General features: G+C 45.3%; 1 protein-coding gene across 4 annotated transcripts in view; it reads right to left on the reverse strand.

The window, feature by feature from the left end:
• Positions 1-232: 232 nt before the first annotated feature.
• Positions 233-24,984, reverse strand: part of ddhd1b (DDHD domain containing 1b) — a 107,062-nt gene continuing 82,310 nt past the window's right edge. For 2 of the 4 annotated variants that reach the window (XM_038779059.1, XM_038779076.1), the window contains 2 exons: positions 7,251-7,427; positions 233-1,117 (listed from right to left, as the gene is read on the reverse strand). In XM_038779059.1, the coding sequence (XP_038634987.1) occupies positions 912-1,117; positions 7,251-7,427 (383 nt within the window). In that variant the 3' untranslated portion in view covers positions 233-911. Of the gene's footprint in view, positions 1,118-5,208; positions 6,351-7,250; positions 7,428-24,984 lie in introns of those variants that run through there. The other 2 variants (XM_038779068.1, XM_038779083.1) reach the window with 2 other exon arrangements.

The following is a 24,984-nucleotide window of genomic DNA, read 5'->3' on the forward strand; positions in this document are numbered from 1 at the left end:
TTGTCTGATTGTCATAGTACCAAAGCTGCTGAATCACAAGGTTAGAGAGAGCTGAAAATTACACATTAAAATCCATGAGGAGGGGGGGGGGGGGAAGTGAAAGGAGATTTGAAAGTTGGACCGTTTTGCTATGAAAACTTAAAAATGACCTCTAGCTCGTCCTAATTGTTATTTTCTTCTTATATGAAAACCTCTCGGTAGCAACACCTGAAATTACACAGGATTAACCACATTGTTTTATAAAACCACCAGGGCTTTTATTGTCTGAAAAAAATAACACAAAGCACTGAGAAAATGACAATGTACTGCCTCCTGCACTCTACAATAGTACAGTGCAGCTTTCAGTGCTGACAAAATTAAAAAAGATACATGAACCAGAACAAAAAAAGGTGAAAAACATTAGTGATATAGTAAAATTATAAGCACCAAATATACATCGTTATACTTCAAATGTGTAAACAGTTCATAGTTAGCCACATTGACTAGCTGTTAGATGAGGACGAGAGGTTGGAGATATAAAGTGCAAACTTCAAGTCAACATTCATAGTGGGTTATACTTCTAGTACAAAACAATTTAAAGTATTTGTATATAGTTTGCACATTTGAAACATAAATAAAAAAGTTTGTAAAATAAAAAGTTCCAGGTGTTAGTGCCAAACCCAGCTTGCCATATATGTAGAGAAGTACTTTGCATTCCTATTGTACAGTGAATAATGGCCAACTGTTAAGAGTACAGAAAGGAAAATGTTTGACTTATGTAGGAGCACTTTATTTAGAAATAGGTTGATCGTACTTCCAGTATTCATTGTGGATTCTAGAAAATAAGTTAAAAAAAATGAACAAAACTGTGATTCCCTCAGCTTTTCATTGCACTTTAAGCAGTAGTACCAATAGTCTTTCCAAACAATTCTTCATTTGTACACAGGGTCTCCTGGCAATCTGGTGCTTTCCAATTGATCTACACTCCCAGGTGGTCTCTGTGTGTACAAAAATGAGAGGAGGAAAAGAGCGACGTCCAGGGACGACCAATAAGAAGTGTGCGATGTTACTGCAGACCAATATCTGCTTTCTACAAGGCCTTCCCGCAGTTCAAAATCAAGGCGATGTTCCAACTCTACTAACAGAGGAAAAAAATTAAAGTAGTCAACACTTCGGAATTTGAATAGAAATTCAATAATAAAAATTTCACAAGAAACTGATGCAATTTTCTTACATAAGTTGTACGTTACATCCCCATCTAGGTCTCAATTATACCTTGCTGGGAAACAGGGGTTAAAATCAAAACTCGGAAGACCAGCGAGCAGAACAACTGCATAGTTGATTTCTATGACTGTTCAGTTCACTGGAAGTCAGAAAAGGCAGAGGCCACAGCCAACCTTTAAATTGATATTGTGGAATGTTTTACCATCAAGGTATTGTGAAACCCACTTCTTTCAGAACCTTCATTCAACTCTCAACCAGCAGTCTAAGGCAAATTAAAAAGGCACTAATTCTGCTCCGATTTAAAAAACTACAGAAAAGAAAAGCCATTATCTTACCCAATGCTGTGGTTGATTTTCTGAATGCAAGTTATCCGTCATGTACCGATGCCATTGATCAAGAGCCCAGGCACATGGTTCTTTCAAGGTTTTTGATTTGACTTGTATTCACAACATCTTATATTTATAAAGCACCTTCAATATCACAGGGAGCATCATGAAGGAACATTATACATCGAGGCACATGAGGCAATACTACGGCAGATGGCCAAAAGCTTCCTCAAAGAACAAGAAACATTTTTAAGGAAGTAAAGCGAGGTAGACAGGCAGAGAGATTTAGAATTGGAATTCCTGAGTGTAGGGCCCAGGCAACTGAAGGCATGGCCGCTAGTGGCAGAACAATTAAAATCTTCGAGGCTCAAGAAGCCTGGATTAGACGAGTGCAGATATAGCAGGCGAGGATGGGGGCTGATTAAGGGACTGAACAATATTAGAGGTGGGAAGGGCAGCACGGTAGCGCTGTGGATAGCTCTGCAGCCTCCTGGCGCCGAGGTCCCAGGTTCGATCCAGACTCTGGGTCACTGTCCGTGTGGAGTTTGCACATTCTCCCAATGTTTGCGTGGGTTTCACCCCAACAACCTAAGGACGTGCAGGGTAGGTGGATTGGCCACGTTAAATTGCCCCTCAATTGGAAAAAAATTAATTGGGTACTCTAAATTTATAAAAGAAAATATTAGCGGTCGGGAGGGGTGAGGTCATGGAGTAATTTCAAATCAACAATGAGAAGTTTAAAATAAAGACATTGTTTAACCAGAAGCAATATAGATGTAGGTCAGCAAGCATAGGGTTGAAATGTGAGTAAGAATACAGGCAGCCGAATTTTGGATTATCTCAATTTTATGGAGAGTAGCATATGGGGGCCAGACAAGAATGTATCAAGAATGTAGTCCAGAGGATCCAAATGCATGAACAATGACCATTTCACACCATACCCAATGGTCATTTAAAAATGAACACTAAAAAAAAATGCTTTGCATTGAAAGGTGATAAGCACGATTGATAACAAACACAACCATTCTTATTTCAAAAACTTCCACATATCTCAAGGTATGTTCATCACTGGTGATATAACCAACGAAACAGTGCTCAGGCAGATTACTTCTGAACTGCTCACCATTGATTAGCTCTGTGTTATATTAATCTGGGGACACGGGAAGTCCACACCAAGTAAACTAAGAACAAAGTTTTATTTACACGATATATACACTATCCGGTAGATCCATACAGGGTTCCTCTCGGTCGGTGCCTTACTGGCCGACCTTATACACATAGATTAATTGAGATACCCCGCCTTAGTGGAAGATCCCCTTGACGAGCGGAGCATATCGGACAAAACAGTTCCATACTCGCAAAACTCAGCTATCTTCCGTCATCGAGATATGAACTCCACTGTATTAAACTGATATCTTTGATATTTATTGACAGGGTTGAGTAAAGTGTTGTGCCACAAGCTGGTTGAATAACTGCATATCCTGCGTCGCTGGGTACGTGAGACTCCTGATCACCCCAAATGTATGCGGGCCACAGGCCATCAACAGTATGACCGTCTGGCACGCATTCTCAGTGATATTGTTGGCACAGAAGAAATAAATTCGTTCAGCGTATTGATTTCAGTCTTCAACACTGGCGTCAAATGGATCTAACCACCTAAACAGAGGCATGTTGAATCAAAGAAATCCAAACATGGGTCCAGAAAAGCAGGGAAGTGGCCCAGCTGAGTAGGTCACAGTTTCGACAGCAAATTACTTTACTCCCCGCTGCCAGTTTAGTAAGAACATGGGGAGCCCACACCGTGTAAACTGAAACAAAGTTTTATTTATACAATGATATACAGTAGTCCCCCATTATACCGCGGGTGTTGGGGTCCAAGACAGCCACCCGCGTTGCATCCGAGCCGCGGATAGCCTACGAAAATTTTGAAAGAGCAACACATGGCCAGATAATGTTGTGCTGCGGGAAAGAATAATTACAAGTGAACCTATCAGGGTAGTTTCAGGTATTGTGGATGTAATAGCCTTACAATGTAAGAATGGAAGGGCGTTTTAAATAAAAAACATCAAAGTTCTTTCAAGTTTTAAATTTATTAAAAAATACCACTCAAAAATATATACAATAATACATAAAATAGCACTTACAAGCATATTTTTAAAAATCATTTAAATCACATGAAAAAGTCTGTGATGGCATCCGAGTGGCTCTTTGCTGCAACTGTGGGCTGGGGTTCTTCTTCTTCTGCCTCCACTTGGACGACCTGGTCGATGATCTCCTCCTCTGTGAATGCTTCTGTGGGTGCCATGTCGTCCTCTGCTGCTGACCACCTGTTCACCCAATCGCGGAGTGTTAGGTTCTCATCCAGGTGGTCCTCTAGCCTCTCCTCAGCTGCCCTGGTCTCTGCTTCAATAAAGCCTAGAAAGTCCTCTTCTTCTGGGTCATGTTGGGGTTGTGGGGGTGCTGCTCCTAGGGCCTTGTTCCAGCAGTTGGCGATGGTCTTCTCTGTCACAGCACCCCAGGACTTCCCTGCCAGATAACAGGCATCCTTGATGGTGATGGCTTTCAGGTAATCTGGGACAGTGAGAGGAGAGTCTATCATTTCCAGGATCAGTTCCCTTTTGTACACAGACTTGAAGGTCTGAAGGATGCCAGCATCACATGGCTGGATCTTGCTGGTGGTGTTCTTTGGGAGATAGAGCACTTGGATCTGCCCATCCCTGGTCTTGAGAACATCTCCCTGAGGGTGGGCTGAGCAGTTGTCCAGTAGGAGTGTGACCTTCTGCGGTAAGTTGCGGGCACTAAGGTGGTCCCTGACACTGGGTACAAAGTACCCTCAAATAGGGTAGCTGTCATCCAGGCTTTGCCAGAGTTCCGGTAGGTGATGGGTAGGTTCTCCATGTTGATGTGGTGAAAGCATCTAGGAGACTTGAATTTGCCCACAATCAATGGCTTCAGCTTGTGTGTTCCTGTGGCATTGCTGGCAAACAGGATGGTGAGCCTGTTCTTGGCTTGCTTGAACCCCAGAGTCTTGTGGGCATCATCCTTGACAGCTAGGGTCTTGTCAGGCAGCATCTTCCAGTAGAGCCCTGACTCATCTGCATTGTAGAGTTGCTCTGGGGTCAGCTCCTCTTGCACCATGTAGTCCTTGAGGATGTCCGGAAAGGCTTCTGCTGCTGCTGAGTCGGCGGATCTCTGTTCACCACTGATGGTAACTGCACCTATCCCATGTCTTTTCTGGAACTGATGGAGCCAACCCTTGCTGGCTACGAAATTGGTGTCCTCTGGGTGGAGCTGGTGGTGGAACTTCTCAGCCTGAGTCCTGATGATAGGTCCAGATAGGGGGGGTGCCACCAGACTGTTCCTGGACAAACCAGGCGAACACAGCCTTCTCCAAGTTAATGTCACTAGCGGTCCATGCCTTTTTCCTGGCAAGCCCTTCACTCTCAGAAACTGTCTCAACATAAGTTCTCAAACTGTCCTCATCTTTCCCCCACCCACGGAGGGTTGACTCTGGCACACCAGTCTCTCTGGATAATTTTGCCTTTGTTTCGCCGTTTCTAATACGGTCTATCAAATTTATCTTTTCCTTTACTGTGTAAGACTTGCGCTTAGGCATTTTGTATTTATACGCTTTAATTACAAATCATCGCGGCTATTTATCGCGGCTAATCGGGCTAATCGGAATGACAAACAAGTTCACCGGCTTAAAAAGGTGTTGTTTCAAAAAGAGTGAAAAAAGTTGGGGTCCATAAGCACCCCCGCCGTATATCGCGAACCGCGGTATAACGGGGGACTACTGTATATACTACCCGGTAGATCCCTCCTGGGTTCCTCTCTGCCGTCGGTGCCTTACTGGCCGACCTCAAGTACATAGGTTAATTGAGAAAAAAAAATGAAATGAAAATCGCTTATTGTCACAAGAAGGCTTCAAATGAAGTTACTGTGAAAAGCCCCTACTCGCCTGTGCGGGGAGGCTGGTACAGGAATTGAACCCACGCTGCTGGCCTGCCTTGGTCTGCTTTAAAAGTCAACTATTTAGCCCTGTGCTAAACCCAATATACCCCACTCATACTCAACAAGTAGCACAGGGAGGACAAGCATTTCCACCCCATAGATTCCGTGTGGGATATTACAGTGGTGACTGATGGTGGGGTCATTTTTCATGTCGCTATTTAAGTTGAAGTAAAATTGCCCTCACATTTTTAGTGTTCACCTACTTAATTTTGTTAGCATGGACAGTTTGTAAAGATCGACTCTTTTATAGCTGCATAAAAAATAATTAAGTTCAAATTTACTATTCCCCAAATTTAAGTGGGAAGCAGAAGAATCCAAAACTTGAGAATGAAAGGCATTGAAAGATATGTACCGAAAAGAGGCAATAAACCCATAACTAGAGATAACCAAATGATTAAGAACTTCATGGGCTAAATTAGCATGTCGCTCTTTGGAATACTCAGTCCTCAGGCACAAGGGCAGTGCTTACAGGTCAAATCTAAATAAGGTAGTTTCCCCTTCAGTTCAGAGCAGAGCAAATTAAATTGAGAGAGGTGGATACACAGCAAGACCTTGGTGTCCTCGTTCATCAGTCGCAAGCGCGCAGGCAGTAAAGGCATCCAATGGTATGTTGGCTTTCATTACGAGAGGATTTGAGTATGGGAATAGAGATGTTTTACAACAATTAGGAATGGCCTCCCTCTGCTTCTATTTATGTTTCTATGTATGTTCTTCAAAGTTGTCCATCTCCGATCGTATTTTGAGTCATCATTGGCTAACCAGGCAAGCATGCCACAGTTCAGTTTAGAAGACTGTTGAGGAACAAGCCTGCAATTGGAGGGATTCATTTAGTTGGATTTAGAGTCGGCACCCATCCTCCAAAGAAACATTCTACTCAGGCCCACTCCACTGCCCTATCCCTGAGCCCATCTAACCTGCACATATTTGGATGTTATGGGACAATTTAGCATGGCCAGGCCACCTAACCTGCACACCTTTGGGTTGTGGAGGCGAAACCCATGCAAACACGGGGAGAATGTGCAAATTCCACACATACAGTGACCCAGACCCAGGATCGAACCTGGGATCTCGGTGTCGTGAGACAGCACTGTAACGACTGTGCCACTGCACCGGCCCTTTGGAGAACACAAAGTCACCTAGCTATTTCTTTTAGCCCACTGTTATTGTACCATTAAACACTTGAAGCTCAGAAGCAGCAGCAGACCAAATTTAAAAAATATTTCCCCAGTTTTCCTTGAAAATTTGAACTTCAGGCCAGGATTTTCCGGCCCCGACATTGGCAGGCATTGTTGGAGGCAGGATGGAAAAATCTGGAGATCTGTTGACTTTTAAGGGCCTATGATGAAGCCCGCCAGTGTTGGGGCCAGAAGATCTCGTCCCGTAGAAAAATAAATTTAGCAATTATTAGTTTGTCAAATACTATACAAATTAAGGATAGGCAGAATGTTTGGAAATGTTGGGTGAGATTCTCTGGCTTCCCCACAATATGTTTCTTGGTGGTGGGAGTTGGTCCTGCCGTAGGCTGGTGGCAGAACCTTCTGGTCCTGCTGCTGTCAATGGGATTTCCCATTGAATCCACCCCCACGCCACCCCACCCCGCGGCAGGGCTGCGCCATCAGCAGGACGGGAAGATCCCGCCGGTGTCAACGACGGAAGATCTCGCCCGTTATTTAGAAGCTTTAACAAAAAAGACTTCCATGTACTAACCTGTACCATACAAAAGACCAGAATTATTGCGTGACAGCATCCTTGGACTGAAAGGAGCTTCAGTTGCTCTCTTCTCTTCTACAACTGTTTCATCCTTGAATTCCTCAGCGTTTGAATTAGAACGTGTGAATCTTGCAAACAGTATTCCACCAATACCTTTTCCTATGTGTGCAGCTCCTAATAGGAACACAAAAATGAGAATTAAGATGGAAAAATGTAATAATCACAAAAGATGTGCAAAACTCCACACACAAGCTTTTACTGGCCTCGATAACATTTTTACCATTTTGATCAGGAAACAAAGCTGCATGTGAAATATTAATTGTTAGGTTTAAGTCATGGTTTGGAACTTCATGGATTAAAGGGCTTCAAATTTGAAATGACAGGTTCGATCAACATACTGAAATAAAAACGTAATGTACCAGAAATACTCAGTTTAGGCAGAATACATCGAGAGAAAAACAGTTCGAAATTCAAGTCAAATGACCTGAAATGATGAAAGGCCATCAACGGGGAATGCTGACTCGGATTTTCTCTCCGTGGATGCTGCTTGAGCTGCTGAGTATTTCCAGTTTTTTCATTTCAGGTTGTCAGCATCTGCACTGTTTTGCTTTTGTGTTTCTTTATCCAGAAAAAAAAAATTGTCTAACAGCAGAAACAAGATCAGAAACAATGCAAACAATCCAGTTAAAGGGTAATAAGGTCGGCACTGTTTGGATAGATGGATTTAACGGTTGAAATACAGTTGAATAAAAATAAGTCCAAATTCAGATTATAAACAGGTCAAGAACTTCTCAAAAACATTTTAAATTCAAAGTGAAAATTTCCTTCACCAGAAGGAGGGTAAAAACTTGCAGTGAAATAAAAAAAAATCAAGCCACTGATAAGGCAGATGCACTAAACCACTTCCTGCTTGACGATTTCTTCCAGTTTTTATGGAGAACCCATTATTAACAAAATTGCAATCTCAAAGGCTAAGCATAGGTTACCAGTATGAATTTAGTTTCACCACATGCAAAGGGTCATTAAATGCCATTCTAGTGCTGTGCAACATAATTTTATTTAGAATACGCAAAGGCATTTGGCAGTTATGGAAAATCCTGAGTGGTTTAAAAAAATAAATTTAGAATATTCAATTATTTTTTGCCCAATTAAGGAGCAATTTTTACCTACCCTGTACATCTTGGGTTGTGGGGGTGAGACCCACGCAGACACGGGGAGATTGTGCAAACTCCACATGGACAATGGGGCCGGGATCAAACCACTGTGCCACTTTGCCACACCCGGTTTTTGAGTATATTTGGCTCATACATTGGATTCCTAATCAACAGGCAAAAGGTACAGAGAGTGTACTTGGAGACAAGACAGAACGATCCAGTTTTGGCAAAGGAGTCAAACAAGGATGTCTATTTTCATCGCTACCTTTCAATGCCATAGCAGAAATTCTTTTCAACGCCATAGAAGAAAGGGTCATGAGAGAAGTCAGGTTTGCTCTCCCAGAACATCTTGGGGCTAGTACCGATAGTCAGAACACCTGGAACATCAAATATGCTGATGGCGCGACCTTAAAGGCCAAAGACAAACATCAACGACAAGACATACTCAATGATAATTCATGGTGAGAGCAGTATGACAATTTAATCCACAACCATTGCAAACATAGGCCAGTTTCAATTTCTGGGATCAAAGGTGACCACAAGTGGGGATAGCCGCGCTGAGATCAAAATGACTAGCAAATGCCCGCTCTACAATTCATTAACTGAATGAATTATGGAGGGCATCCGATATCGGATTTGAAAAAACAAATGCAAAATCCCTTGTACGGAGCATTGCATTGTGTGGTTACGAGAGCTGGATCTCAATAAGTCTGATGAGAAGAGGATTGCAGCCACTGAAATGTGGCTCTTGTAAATTGTCCTTTAGAAGCAGCTGGACAAAGAGCAAAGAACAAATGAATTTGTCCCCAGGAAAAGAAAATCCCAGCATCTCATTTTTTTTTTGCTTAAGTGAGGGAGCGGAAATTGAGAAAGTAATGAACACTGGAAACAGGAGGGCGTGAATAGGAGGGCGAAAGACTGATCTTGGAGACTCTAGAAGGTGAAACATCAGGAAAGAACAGTCCTGGTCGGAGAAGGCTGGATGGATAGCATCAGAAGCTTGACGGAAGGAGGAATAACAGCGGCACACAAGATTATCGGGAACAAAGTGCAATGCCTTCAACCATGTGGATGGTGGCTTACTTTTGATGGATTAAACAAGGTTATGATGCAAGATCAGTATAAATTCTGGCTTCAGATAATCACAGTTCTGGGAAAAATGTTCATCTAGAGTGAACATTTGTTTAAAAAGAATAGAAAATGCTTGGAAATGTCAATAGTTTGTGCAACAAAGACATGCTGGAATTGGTTATGCAGGGCAGCAGTAAAACTAGAACATAGAACAGTACAGCACAGTACAGGCCCTTCAACCCATGATGTTGTCCCGACCATTTATCCTAATCTAAGATCAACCTACCTACATCCCTTCAATTTACTGCTGTCCATGTGGCTGTCCAAGAAACGCTTAAATGTCCCTAATGACTGACTCCACCACCTCCATTGGCAGTGCATTCCACACACCCACCACTCTCTGCGTAAAGAACCTACCTCTGACACCTTCCCTATACCTTCCTCCAATCACCGTAAAACTATGGCAGCAATTTCTGTCCTGAGGAAAAGTCTCTGGCTATCCACTCTATCTATGTCGCTCATCACCTTGTACATCTCTCTCAAGTCACCTCTCTTCCTTCTTCGCTCCAGTGAGAAAACCTACCTTCATAAGACATGCCCTCCAGTCCAGGCAGCATCCTGGTAATTCTCCTTTGCACCTTCTCCAAAGCATCCACATCCTTCCTATAATGAGGCGACCAGCACTGGACACAATATTCCAAGTGTGGTCGAACCTGGGTTTTATAAACCTGCAGCAAAACCTCGGGACTCTTAAACTCAATCCCCCTGTTAATGAAAGCCAACACACCATAGGCCTTCTTAACAACCCTATCAACCTGGGTGGCAACTTTGAGGGATCTACGTACCTGGACCCCAAGATCCCCCTGTCCCTCCACACGTCCAAGAATCCTGTCTTTAAGCCTGTATTCAGCATTCAAATTCGACCAAACAAACTGAATCACTTCACATTTATCTAGGTTGAACTCCATCTGCCACTTCTCAGCCCAGCTCTACATCCTGTCAATGTCCTGTTGTAACCTGCAACAGCCCTCGTCACTATCTACAACTCCACCAATCTTTGTCTCATCGGCAAACTTACTAGCCCACCCTTCCACTTCCTCATCCAAGTCATTTATAAAAACCACAAAGAGCACAGGTCCCAGAACAGATCCCTGCGGGACACCACTAGTCACCGACCTCCAGGTGGAATACTTTCCGTCCGCTACCACTCGCTGACTTCTTTTGGCCAGCTAATTCTGTATCCAGACAGCCAAGGTTCCCTGTATCCCATGCCCGCTAACTTTCTGAATGAGCCTCCCATGGGGAACCTTATCAAATGCCTTACTGAAATCCATATACACCACATCCACTGCCCGACCTTCATCAATGTGTCTCATCACATCCTCAAAGAATTCAATGAGGCTTGTGAGGCATGACCTGCCCTCAATGCCATGCTGATTATCTTTAATCAAATTATGTTTTTCTAAATAATTATTAATCCCCAGGAATTTCCCTATTGCCTTCCTTGAACAGGGGAACAACATTCGCCCCCCTCCAATCATCCAGTACTACTCCAGTGGAGAGTGAGGATGTAAAGATCGGCAACAGCACAGCAATCTCCTCCCTCGCTTCCCGTAGTAACCTTGGGTATAACCCAACAGGGCTAGGGGTCTTATCTATCCTGATGCTTTTCAAAATTTCCAGCATATCCTCCTTCTTAATATCAACCTGTTCGAGTCTATTAACCTGGTTCACTCTGTTTTCATGAGCAAAAAGGTCCCTCTCTCTAGTGAATACTGAAGCAAAATATTCATTTAGGGCCTCCCCTATCTCCTCAGACTCTAGGCACAAGTTCCCTCCGCTATCCCTGATCGGCCCTACTCTCACTCTGATCACCCTCTTATTTCTCACATGTGTAGAACGCCTTGGAGTTTTCCCTAATCCTTCCCGCCAGGGCTTTTTAATGCACTTCTAGCTCTCCTCAGTCAATTTTTGAATTCCTTCCTGGCTACCTTGTAACCCTGTAGAGCCGTGCCAAATCCTTGCTTCCTCAACATTACGTAAGCTTCCTTCCTCCACTTGATAAGAAGCTCCACTTCCCCGGTCATCCAAGGCTCCTTCACCTTACCATTCCTTCCTCGTCTCAGTGGGACAAAACTATCCAGCACTCGCAGCAAGGTGCTCCTTAAGCAACCCCCATATTACTGTTGTGCATTTCCCCAAGAACTTTTGTTCCTATTTTATGCTCCTCAGCTCCGGTCTAATAGCAGTACAATTTGCCCTCCCCCAATTAAATACCTTCTTATACTGTCTGTCCCTATCCCTCTCCATGATTATGGTAAAGATCAAGGAATTGTGGTCACTGTCACCGAAATGCTCTCCCACCGAGATACCCGACACCTGGCCTGGTTCGTTGCCAAGCACCAAATCCAATATGGCCTCCCCCCAGTCGGCCTATCTACATATTGAGTCAGGGATCCTTCCTGTACACACCTGACACAATCTGTTCCATCCAAACCATTTGCACTAAGGAGGTTCAAGTCAATATTAGGGAAGTTGAAGTCACCCATGACAACAACTCTGTTACTTCTGCACCTTTCCAAGATCTACCGCCCAATCTGTTCCTCCATCTCTCTGCTGCTATTGGGGGGTCCATAGAAAACTCCCAATAAAGTGACTGTTCCTTTCTTGTTTCTGACTTCCACCCATACTGACTCAGTAGACAAACCCTCCTCGACTACCTCCTTTTCTGCAGCTGTGATGCACTCCCTAATTAACAGTGCCACTGTTCCTCCTCTTTTACCTCCCTTCTCTTCTTCTTTAAACATCAAAACCCCAGAATATCTAACAACCATTCCTGCCCCGGTGAAATCCATGTCTCCGTAATGGCCACAACATCGTAGTTCCAAGTATTGATCCATGCTGTAAGTTCATCTCCCTTATTCCTGACACTCCTTGCATTGAAACAGACACACCTTAACCCATTCCACTGAGTGAAACTTTGCCCAATCAACTGTCTATCCTTCCTCACAGACTCGCTGCATACTATTTGTGCCTGCTCAACAGCTACTCTATCCTCTGAACCATAGCTCTGGTTCCCAAACCCCTGCCAAACTAGTTTAAACCCTCCCGAAGAGCTCTAGCAAACCTCCCTCCCAGGATAGTGGTGCCCCTCCAGTTTAGGTGCAATCTGTCCTTCATGTACAGGTCCCACCTTCCCCAGAAGGTATTCCAATGATCCACGTATCGGAAGCCTTCCCTCCTGCACCAGCCCTGTAGCCATGTGTTCAGCTGCAGGCGCTCTCTGTCCCTTGCCTCACTTCCACGGGGCACCGGTAGCAATCCTGAGATTACTACTCTGCTTGTCCTGCTCTTTAACTTCCAACCTAACTCCTTAAAATCACCTTTTAGATCCTCATCCCTTTTCTTAGCTATGTTGTTGGTGCCTATGCACCATGACTTCTGGTTGTCCCCCTCCCCCTTAAGAATCCTGTAGACTCGATCCGAGACATCCCTGACCCTGGCACCCGGGAAGCAACAGAGCCTCTGGGAGTCTCGTTCGAGACCACAGAATCTCCTATCCGTTCCCCTAACCATCGAGTCTCCTATCATTATTGCTTTTCTATTCTCCCCCTTCCCTTCTGAGCCACAGAGCCAGGCTTAGAGACATGGCTGCTAGGGCCTTCCCCCGGTAGGTCATGTTTGCCCCCCCGCCCCGGCAACAGTATCCAAAACGGTATACTCGTTTTGAACAGAAACGGCCATGGTGGTTCCCTGCACTGTCTGCCCGTTCCTTTTCCTTCCCAACTGTAACCCAGCCACTCTTGTCCTGCACCGTGGGTGTGGCTACCTCCCTGTAACTCCTCTCTATCACCTCCTCTTCCTCCTGGATGATCCGAAGTTCATCCAGCTCCAGCTTCCTAACGCAGACTCGGAGGAGTTGGAGCTGGGTGCACTTCCGCAGGTGTAGTCAGTGAGGACACCAGTGGTGTCCCTCACCACCCACATCCTACAGGAAGAGCATGCAACTGCCCGAGCTGGCATCCCCTCTGATCTGAATTCCCAGAGATTTAAAAGGAAAAAAAAAGATTAAACACCCGTTGGGCCCTTAAAAATATATACTGCTACTACTCTCCCAAGTGAATCCTCTAAAATTGGTGATTCTGCCAAATGATACAAAGATAGCTTGCTGCCCCCAAAAAACAAAAAAAAACAAACTCTTACCTTAGAATGTAGCTGCCCTGTGAACCAACTGGAACTCCGCCCTCCGACTCTACTCCCAGTCAGCTGCACTCTCTGTAAACTCCCGGCTCCCTTCTCGCTCTTCTTCTAACCCAAACAGCAATTTTTAAATTAATTTACTAAATAAAAGACTAGACTATAGATAAAAATGAACCCTTAATATCCCTCCGTCATCAAACTCTCACTATAGCACTCAAATGCACCCAGATTCAGCACTCCAGTGCAAACAATAAGATCTGACTGTGGCTGAACTCCACTTTCTGATTAGGGCATCCCATAAAAGATACTGAAAGTTTAAACATTCACTCCCTTTAGTGGTTGGTAACAATTTAGAGCTCAATATTGCATTTAGCTTGCTGTTCCAGAACACTGAGCCAGGTACTTTTAATACTGGGAGCACAGCATAGCATTACTAAATTTAACATCACGAAGCAGGGTGCCAACGGTGAGCTTTATCTTTGCAAAATGCTTTCCTCATAATCAAGGGTCAAAAATGTTAAGAAATTCAAATTTTCATTTTGGGGCACAGTTAAATGGTACCTATTTTTATAGAATTTGCACTAATTTAGCACAACCGGACCTGCTGGTCTCCATTCTTTTGAATTGAACTCATTTAACAGACACTCATGTCTACAATGCCACCTTGTGGACCAAAAGTATAAGATTAGATCATTCAAATATTAAGACGACAACACAGGGACACAAGAATTAAGCCATTCGACCCCGTCTGACTATTCGTCATTCAATAAGATAATGGCTGATCTGACTGCGGCTTCAACTCCACTTTCCTGCCTGTTTAACACAATCCTCGACTCCCTTGTAGATCAAAAATCTGTCTAACTCAGTCTTAAATACATTCAACCACATTTTTGTGGGTCTGGAGTCACATATAGGTCAGACCAGATAAGGACAGTATGTTCCTTTCCATCAAGGACATTAATAAACCCGTTTGAATGAAGAAATCCTTTTGCCTTTAACCTTTAGTGCCAGATATTTGAAAGGCTTCACGTGGCTCCATCAATCATACATGGCCTTGTACCTTCCCATATATTCCAGCTCTTTAATCGATCCTCCACATTCCCTGTCTCTTTCTCGATTTTTGAACAAGCCACACCATACTTTATCTTACAACAGTCAGATGCCACTCCCATTGGAACACGGTCATGTAGTAGAAGGTTACTCCAAAAGTAGGTTATAAGTGAGGTGAGAGGTACCATGAGAAAAGGAAAGTACTTGAGAAGTTTTCAACCCGAAAAAGGACAAAGTGCCAGGATCTGATGAGATCTATCCAATGATCTGGAGGGAAATAGGAGAGAAGTGGTGGAGCCACGAGAAAATATCCTTCAGAATTCTATTAAATGCGAATGTGAATGTGTACCACCAAACTGGGGAGAAGCTACTGAAATATCCTATTTCATTGTGAGAAACAGAGCGTAAAAAGATAATTACAGGTCCATTAGTTTAACATTTATGGTGTGGAAAATTTTGGAATTTTTAGTTATAAAGATGAAATATATGAAAATTTTGATGTGTAATCAAAAGTGATCAACACAGATTTCAGAGGAAGTTAAGTCAGCTTGAGGATCAAATAAAGTCGCAAGAGAATATTGCCAAAATGATAGAATGACTGAACTTAATGTATATTTTGGTTAACTAAAATTAATGATTCTACTTTGAATAGGGGGAAATTGAATGATATAGGTTTACTAAACATTAAAAGAAGCATCTCAACCAGCTAAGTTGGATTTCTAGCAAGAGTAAAGGAATTAAAAGTCAGATATAATGCTGATTCTCTACAAAGCCTTTGCAAGGCCATATTTCAAGGGATTACTGCATAGAGAAAGGACGCCGAGACAAGAGAGAAAATGCATTTGGTTCAGGATGCTGCTTTTTAATGATGAAATAGAAATACAAAAGAAAGATTTGAAATTACTGAGGCTGTATTTGTTAGACTAGCGTGAGATGGAGGCCACGTCAGCAACAAGAGGCTTATCATTGAAGTGAAGCAGTCAGTCACCTTATATAATTTTGCTCTTCAGATTGTGATTAAGGGAAAGAGTAGATTCAGCCTACAGGGCGGGAAAGCATAAACAGGCACCAAGGTGAAACAGGGCAGCAAACAAAAAAAGTGTCAAGGCATTGCATTTTAGGAATAGAAATTATGATAGCAGTGAAGCTGAAGTACCAACAAACATTATTTATGGGTAGTTTGGGAAAGGGGTTTGGTAAGTATCTTCAGAGAACTGTCAGTACATAAATGCCCTTTGGAAAATGAGATGTTCACAGGCTGTTTATGGAATGGCCAGAACAGGTATTAAACACACACACACATATATATATATATATATATATAATATACACACACACACACTACATGGTTTCCGAACACCCCAGACTAATTAAGTTATTCTGAAGTATAGTTACAGATGGAACATAGGAAACACAGTAGCCAACTGGGACACAGTGAGCTGTCACAAAAGCATTGCGATAATGAGCTATTTCTGAGATGTTGATTGTAGGATAAATGAAATGAAAGTCACCATAGTCCCAAATGACCATAGGCTGCTCTCCCCATTTTTGAGAGAGAGATCTGACTGGTGGTGACTTAACCTGAGGGTCACCACACCTCAGACGAGGGACAAGGTTGAGAAAGCGAGGCCTCCATGGATAACTTCAGCTGGTACGGGAATTGAACCCACACTGTTGGCCTCACTCTGCATCACAAACCAGCTGTCCAGCCAACTGAGCTAAACTTTGGAAGAGTGTAAACTACAACAACAGAAAAAGCTTCCAGAGAAGAGCATGTAATTTCACATTTATGCAATAAACAGTTCCCTGTGTTCTAGAGAATCTTAAAACTCTAAAATTGAACGTACTCTCTCATATTAGTGCAGAGGGTCACGGAGAGCCTGGAGCAGAGGCCAGCTTGAACAAATAATCCACTGTCACTTACTATCCAGATATGCTGAGATTTGGACCACTTTAGAGGTCACAAGATGTAGCTAGAAATGCCTGTCATACAAAATTCTGAGTGGTGAAAATGGCCTACAGGAAAGGTCTTGTGGCATAGTTCTGAAAATGAATTTTCTCAAGTAGTGTCGTCACTAAAGCCACTGGCTCTGGGACAAGCAGAGGTTCTAATACATTGGCCTTCATAGCCTAGTGTGAAATATCAGCAAGATGTGCCAAAAATGCTTTTCGTTCTGCCTAAAAAAACCTTGCCTTCCTTCCTGGCCCTGTCATTCTTTTCCAAAAATCATAAAGGGCTGGGTTTTTAGCCCCTGCTGGGGATGGAAAGAGGCGGCTGGGTCTGTGATTCTGCATTGCAGGGATGCAAGCAGAGAGTAGCCTATTTACCCACTTAAAGGCCAATAAAGGCCTGATAAACAGGGCCAACTGGATTTTTGTGGTCCCAAGAGGCACTGGGAACAGTGCTCCAATTGGCTTAAAGACCCTCTCTGCCTGCCTGGGTGCAGAAGGCACCCTATTCCCTACCCCCACAATGGTGCCAAGGCTGTTGAATCTATTTTCATCTTTAAATCTTAAAAGGTTAGAGAGGACACCTCCATATTGGGGTGTCCTCTTCCTCACTTACCTGCCACTGGATTCAAACTGGATTGCTTCTAAATGGACCACCCACTGTCCTGAATTGGATGGAGACTTCACCCTCTGGACATTAATTGCCCACTCTGGGGAAAATTACACATGAGCAACTGTTTCTCAGAGTGTAATTTCTGATCGCAATTACAACGGGGGTCAAAAGCCTGCAGGGAAAATTTTGCTCACGGAGTGGGATTTTCCCAAGGGAATAACCATAATTCCTTCACTTGTTTCACAGATCATAAAGCTAACCTACAGCAAGTGTTCACAAAGCTTAGTGAAGAAATTGTAGTGGTTAAATAAATTGTACATGAAAGTATTTTTATCAAAAATCTTTCCCCTGTTCCATTGTTGTTCTATGGAGATATGGGGGGGGGGGGGGGGGGGGGGGGAAGAGGAGAGAGAGAGAGAGAGAGAGAGAGAGAGAGAGAGAAAGAGTAATTAGTGTGAGGTGTGAGGTTCAGGCGCCTTGGGCAGTGGCTGCCAGGCTACCTGGTGGGCTAATTAACGGGAGCGCAGTGGGGGTGGCCAGGTGGTTAGCGAGGTTTTTGGGGGGGGGGGGGGGATGGATGAGATTGTTGCTTGGTTCAGGGGAGGGCTGCTGACAAACTGACAAAGGTGTGGCACGAAAAGAGTGGTGACGGTGGGCATCCAAGGGTCGGCTTGGAGGGTCGCGTGACATGGGCTGGCCCAAGAAAGGATATGGTTGATCGGCAAGTGGCCACGTGGAACATGAGAGAGCTGAATGGGCCCGTCAAAAGGTCTTGTGTGTTCGCTCTCTTGAGGTGCTTGAAGGCGGACGTGTACTTTTTTCAAGAAACACACTTGAAGATCGGGGATCAGACTAAGAAAAGCGTGGGTAGGGCCAGTCTTTCATTCAGGACTAGATATGAAGACATGGGGTGGCGGTGCTCATAAACAAACGGGTGTCGTTTGAGGTAGGGAATATTGTGGCAGATTCAGGAAGGAGGTTCATGATGGTGAGTGGGAAGCTGTAGGGGATGCCGATGGTTTTGGTAAATGTCTATGCCCCAAACTGGGATGATGTGAAGTCCATAAGGCAGGTGCTGCGGAAGCTCCCTCCCTGGACCTGCACTGGTTGATCATGGGAAGAGATTTTAACATGGTCATTGACTGATCTGGGCTCATAGGGAAAAGGTGGAATGAGCAGAGATGATAAGGTTGGTGGATGAGATTCTGTAGGTGGACAGGCGGTATTTAGAGGCCCCCGAGGTTGGATTGTTTAAGAAAAGGCAGAAACTCCAGATGGAGTTCGGGTTAGTGTCCACGGGGAAGGCAGTCAGGCAGTTGCCGAGGGCCAGCGTATGAATACGGGAAGAAGGCAAGTAGGATGCTGACCACCAACTCAGGAAGCAGAACGCGGCGATGGAGATCAGAAGGCTGAAGGACAAGAGGAGAAGATTGGTACTGGACCCGGTGGGGGTGAATGGGGCATTAAAATGGTTTCACAGGAGGCTCTACGAATCAGACCCCCGGCCGGCGGGGGGAATGCAGCGGTTCCTGGGTGGGTTGGAGTAACCCCAAAGTGGGGGAGGATCTGGCGTAGGGCCTGAAGGCCCCAATTGGTCTGGTAGAGGTGATAAGAGGGTGTGGGGACAATGCAGGCAGGGAAGACCCCAGGTCCAGTGTGTTTCCTGTAGAATTTTATAAGAAGTTGTTGGGGGGGGGGGGGGGGGGGGGGGGGACCTAGTGCCCTGCTGGTGAGGGTATGTGATGAGGCGAGGGAAAAGGGGAAACTCCCCCGTATTTATCGCAGGCTTCCATATCTCTAATACTAAAGATAATGATCCGGAGCAGTGTGGGTCCTATTGCCTGATATCGTAACTAAATGTGGACGCCAAAGTGCCGGGGTGATAGGGGAAGATTAGCCAGGGTTTGCAATAGGGAGGCAACGGTCGGCGAATGTTAGGAGACACTAAACGTGAAAATGATGTCACGAAGGGACAGGATGTGGAGGTGACAGTAGCAATCGATGCAGAGAAGGCTTTTGATCGGGTGGAACGGGAGTACCTATGGGAAGTGTCAGGACGGTTTGGGCAGGGGTTTGTAGACTGGGTCTGATTTTTGCAAAAGGCATCAGTAGGCGGACAAATCAGGTGAGCTTGGAGTACTTCGGGCTGCACTGTGGGCAAGGCATGGGTGCCCACTTTCCCTGTTGTTTTCTGCCTTGGCAATAGAGCCACTGGCAACGGTGCTTAGGACATCGAGGAGCTGGAATGGGATTTTTGCCGGGGGGGTGGGGGTGGGGGCGGTTGTGCACAGGGTCTCGCTATATGCGGATGACCTGTTGCTTTATATTTCGGACCCACAGTGGGGCATCGGGTGAATAATATGTTTTGGAGGAGTTTGGCAGGTTTGCCCGATGTAAGCCAAACATACAGTGAGGTCGTCATGATCAAATTCAGGAGAGGAGATTGGGTGAGCTGCTGTTCAAGGTGCTTGGGGCGGGCTTCAGATATTTGGGTATCCCGGTGGCACAGGGATGGGAACAGCTGCACAAGTTGAATCTGCCATGGTTCGTGAAACAGATGAAGGGGGAAGGGGAATTGAGGTAAGGAGTTTGGAGGGGGGGGGGGGGGGGGGGGGGGGGGCAAGGTGCCTGAGATCTACAAGGAGCCAATAGACTGGGAGGGAGCCCCGATCGGGAAAATCAAGCGTAAATGGGAGGAGGAAAGGCGGGGGTCGGCCAGAATGAGAAATAGAGGCTGGGTTGTTGGAGGAGGCTCTGAAGGGGGGGGAATGCATCCTCGTTAAGGCTCAGTCTTATCCAGTTGCTCAGTCTTAACCAGTTTAAGGCAGTTCACAGGGCATACATGACGGTGGCCAGGATGAGCAGGTTCTTTGAGGGGGTGGAGAAACAGGTGTGGTCGGTGCACGGGAAGTCCCACGAACCATGTTCACATGTTTTGGGCGTGTCCGAAACTGAAGGGGTTCTGGCAGGGGTTCACGGACATAATGTCCAAGGTGCTGAGGGTGAAGGTGGTCCCGAGTCCAGAAGTGGTGATATTTGGTGTGTCGGAAAACCCAGGAGCCCTGGGGGCGAGAGAGCCAATGTTCTTACCTTTGCCTCCCTGGTAGCCTGGAGATGGATTTAGTTGGAGTGGGGGGACTAGGAGACACTGAGACCGGGGGGGGGGGGGGGGGGGGGGGTGTATGTGTGTGTGTGTGTGTGTGTGTGTGTGTGTGTGTGCGCATGTGTGACCTGGAGGAGTTATTAAAGTTGGAGAAAATCAAGTTTGCCTTAAGAGGGTCAGTTGATGGGTTTGCCCGGAGATGGAAGTTGTTTATCAACTTTTTCAAGAATTGAGGTGTCAGCAGGAGGGGGATGGGGGTGGGAATAAAGGAGCTAACATGGGGAGTGGCAAGAAGGTTGGGGTGTTGGTTAGTTGTTTATTTATTTTAGTAGGATGTTCCTCTTTGTTCTTGCTCTTGTGCTGGTTTGTATTTACTGTTCATACAAATGCCTTAATAAAATTATTTTAAAAAATAAAAAGGGGTGGCCGCGGCTGACATCCTCAATTTAAAAGCGAGTGGTATCCGTTGGGTGCTTCTCCTGCGATCGGGACCACCGTGGGAACAGCACGACCTATCGCTCTGCGACACTCCCGACATTTTCCCGACACCCACCCACATGATCTGCACTTCGAAAACCCTGGTCTAAATCACCTTGAAGCTTCTTAACATCTTCACCACTCAGTCCCACCAAGTTTTGGGTCGGCAGCCAACTTGGAACTATTACATTTTGTTTCCTCAACCAAGTCATTGATGTATATTTTGAATAGCTGAGGCTCAAGCACTGGTCCTTGCGGGGGCCCACTAGTCACTGCCTGCTATCTTTGAAAAATACCCATTTATTCCTAGTCTTTCCTGTCTGCTAACCAATTCACAATCCATGCCAATATATTACCTCCAATCCCAAGTGCATGAATTTTGCACATTAACCTCCTGGGTGGAACTTATCGGAAACATTTCTTAGCTCATTTAGAACATAGAACATAGAACATAGAACGATACAGCGCAGTACAGGCCCTTCGGCCCTCGATGTTGCACCGACATGGAAAAAAAAACTAAAGGCCATCTAACCTACACTATGCCCTTATCATCCATATGCTTATCCAATAAATTTTTAAATGCCCTCAATGTTGGCGAGTTCACTACTGTTGCAGGTAGGGCATTCCACGGCCTCACCACTCTTTGCGTAAAAAACCCACCTCTGACCTCTGTCCTATATCTATTACCCCTCAATTTAAGGCTATGTCCCCTCGTGCTAGCCACCTCCATCCGCGGGAGAAGGCTCTCGCTGTCCACCCTATCTAACCCTCTGATCATTTTGTATGCCTCTATTAAGTCACCTCTTAACCTTCTTCTCTCTAACGAAAACAACCTCAAGTCCATCAGCCTTTCCTCATAAGATTTTCCCTCCATACCAGGCAACATCCTGGTAAATCTCCTCTGCACCCGTTCCAAAGCTTCCACGTCCTTCCTATAATGAGGCGACCAGAACTGTACGCAATACTCCAAATGCGGCCGTACCAGAGTTTGGTACAGCTGCATCATGACCTCATGGCTCCGGAACTCAATCCCTCTACCAATAAAGGCCAACACACCATAGGCCTTCTTCACAACCCTATCAACCTGGGTGGCAACTTTCAGGGATCTATGTACATGGACACCGAGATCCCTCTGCTCATCCACACTACCAAGAATTTTACCATTAGCCAAATATTCCGCATTCCTGTTATTCTTTCCAAAGTGAATCACCTCACACTTCTCCACATTAAACTCCATTTGCCACCTCTCAGCCCAGCTCTGCAGCTTATCTATGTCCCTCTGTAACCTGCAACATCCTTCCGCACTGTCTACAACTCCACCGACTTTAGTGTCGTCTGCAAATTTACTCACCCATCCTTCTGCGCCCTCCTCTAGGTCATTTATAAAAATGACAAACAGCAACGGCCCCAGAACAGATCCTTGTGGTACGCCACTCGTAACTGAACTCCATTCTGAACATTTCCCATCAACTACCACTCTCTGTCTTCTTTCAACTAGCCAATTTCTGATCCACATCTCTAAATCACCCTCAATCCCCAGCCTCCGTATTTTCTGCAATAGCCGACCGTGGGGAACCTTATCAAACGCTTTACTGAAGTCCATATACACCACATCAACTGCTCTACCCTCGTCTACCTGTTCAGTCACCTTCTCAAAGAACTCGATACGGTTTGTGAGGCATGACCTACCCTTCACAAAACCATGCTGACTATCCCTAATCATATTATTCCTATCTAGATGATTATAAATCGTATCTTTTATAATCCTCTCCAAGACTTTACCCACCACAGACGTTAGGCTCACCGGCCTATAGTTACCGGGGTTATCTCTACTCCCCTTCTTGAACAAAGGGACCACATTTGCTATCCTCCAGTCCTCTGGCACTATTCCTGTAGCCAATGATGACCTAAAAATCAAAGCCAAAGGCTCAGCAATCTCTTCCCTGGCTTCCCAGAGAATCCTAGGATAAATCCCATCCGGCCCCGGGGACTTATCTATTTTCACCTTGTCCAGAATTGCCAACACTTCTTTCCTACGCACCTCAATGCCATCTATTCTAATAGCCTGGGTCTCAGCATTCTCCTCCACAATATTATCTTTTTCTTGAGTGAATACTGACGAAAAGTATTCATTTAGTATCTCGCTTATCTCCTCAGCCTCCACACACAACTTCCCACCACTGTCCTTGACTGGCCCTACTCTTACCTTAGTCATTCTTTTATTCCTGACATACCTATAGAAAGCTTTTGGGTTTTCCTTGATCCTACCTGCCAAAGACTTCTCATGTCCCCTCCTTGCTCGTCCCAGCTCTCTCTTTAGATCCTTCCTCGCTTCCTTGTAACTATCAAGCGCCCCAACTGAAACTTCACGCCTCATCTTCACATAGGCCTCCTTCTTCCTCTTAACAAGAGATTCCACTTCTTTGGTAAACCACGGTTCCCTCGCTCGACCCCTTCCTCCCTGCCTGACTGGTACGTACTTATCAAGAACATGCAATAGCTGTTCCTTGAACAAGCTCCACATATCCAGTGTGCCCAACCCTTGCAGCCTACTTCTCCAACCAACACATCCTAAGTCATGTCTAATGGCATCATAATTGCCCTTCCCCCAGCTATAACTCTTGCTCTGCGGGGTATACTTATCCCTTTCCATCACTAACGTAAAGGTCACCGAATTGTGGTCACTGTCTCCAAAGTGTTCACCTACCTCCAGATCTAACACCTGGCCTGGTTCATTACCCAAAACCAAATCCAAAGTGGCCTCACCTCTTGTTGGCCTGTCAACATATTGTGTCAGAAAACCCTCCTGCACACATTGTACAAAGAACGACCCATCCAATGTACTCGAACTATATCTTTTCCAGTCAATATTAGGAAAGTTAAAGTCTCCCATAACAACTACCCTGTTACTTTCGCTCTTTTCCAGAATCATCTTCGCCATCCTTTCCTCTACATCTCTAGAACTATTAGGTGGCCTATAGAAAACTCCCAACATGGTGACCTCTCCTTTCCTGTTTCTAACCTCAGCCCATACTACCTCGGAAGAAGAGTCCCCATCTTGCATCCTTTCTACCACCGTAATACTGTCCTTGACTAGCAGCGCCACACCTCCCCCTCTTTTGCCCCCTTCTCTGACCTTACTAAAGCACCTAAACCCCGGAACCTGCAACAACCATTCCTGTCCCTGCTCTATCCATGTCTCTGAAATGGCCACAACATCGAAGTCCCAGGTACCAACCCATGCTGCCAGTTCCCCTACCTTATTTCGTATACTCCTGGCATTGAAATAGACACACTTCAAACCACAGACCTGAACACTGCCGCCCTCCTGCGAAGTCAAAACTGTGCTCCTGACCTCTCTACTCTCAATCTCTCGCACCCCAAAACTACAATCCAGGTTCCCATGCCCCTGCTGAATTAGTTTAAACCCCCCCAAAGAGTACTAACAAATCTCCCCCCCAGGATATTGGTGCCCCTCAGGTTCAGATGTAGACCATCCTGTCTATAGAGGTCCCACCTTCCCCAGAAAGAGCCCCAGTTATCCAGAAATCTGAATCCCTCCCGCCTGCACCATCCCTGTAGCCACGTGTTTAATTGCTCTCTCTCCCTATTCCTCATCTCACTATCACGTGGCACGGGCAACAACCCAGAGATAACAACTCTGTTTGTTCTCGCTCTGAGCTTCCATCCTAGCTCCCTAAAGGCCTACCTGACATCCTTGTCCCCTTTCCTACCTATGTCGTTAGTGCCAATGTGGACTACGACTTGGGGCTGCTCCCCCTCCCCCTTAAGGACCCGGAAAACACGATCCGAGACATCACGTACCCTTGCACCTGGGAGGCAACATACCAAACGTGAGTCTCTCTCGCTCCCACAAAATCTCCTATCTGTGCCCCTGACTATTGAGTCCCCAATTACTAATGTTCTACTCCTTTCCCCCCTTCCCTTCTGAGCAACAGGGACAGACTCCGTGCCAGAGGCCCGTACCCCATGGCTTACCCCTGGTAAGTCGTCCCCCCCACAAGTATCCAAAACGGTATACTTGTTACTCAGGGGAACGACCGCAGGGGGTCCCTGCACTGACTGCTTCTTCCCAATCCCTCTTACAGTTAC

Source organism: Scyliorhinus canicula, chromosome 2 (assembly GCF_902713615.1).
Source record: "Scyliorhinus canicula chromosome 2, sScyCan1.1, whole genome shotgun sequence".
Taxonomy (NCBI): Eukaryota; Metazoa; Chordata; class Chondrichthyes; order Carcharhiniformes; family Scyliorhinidae; genus Scyliorhinus; species Scyliorhinus canicula.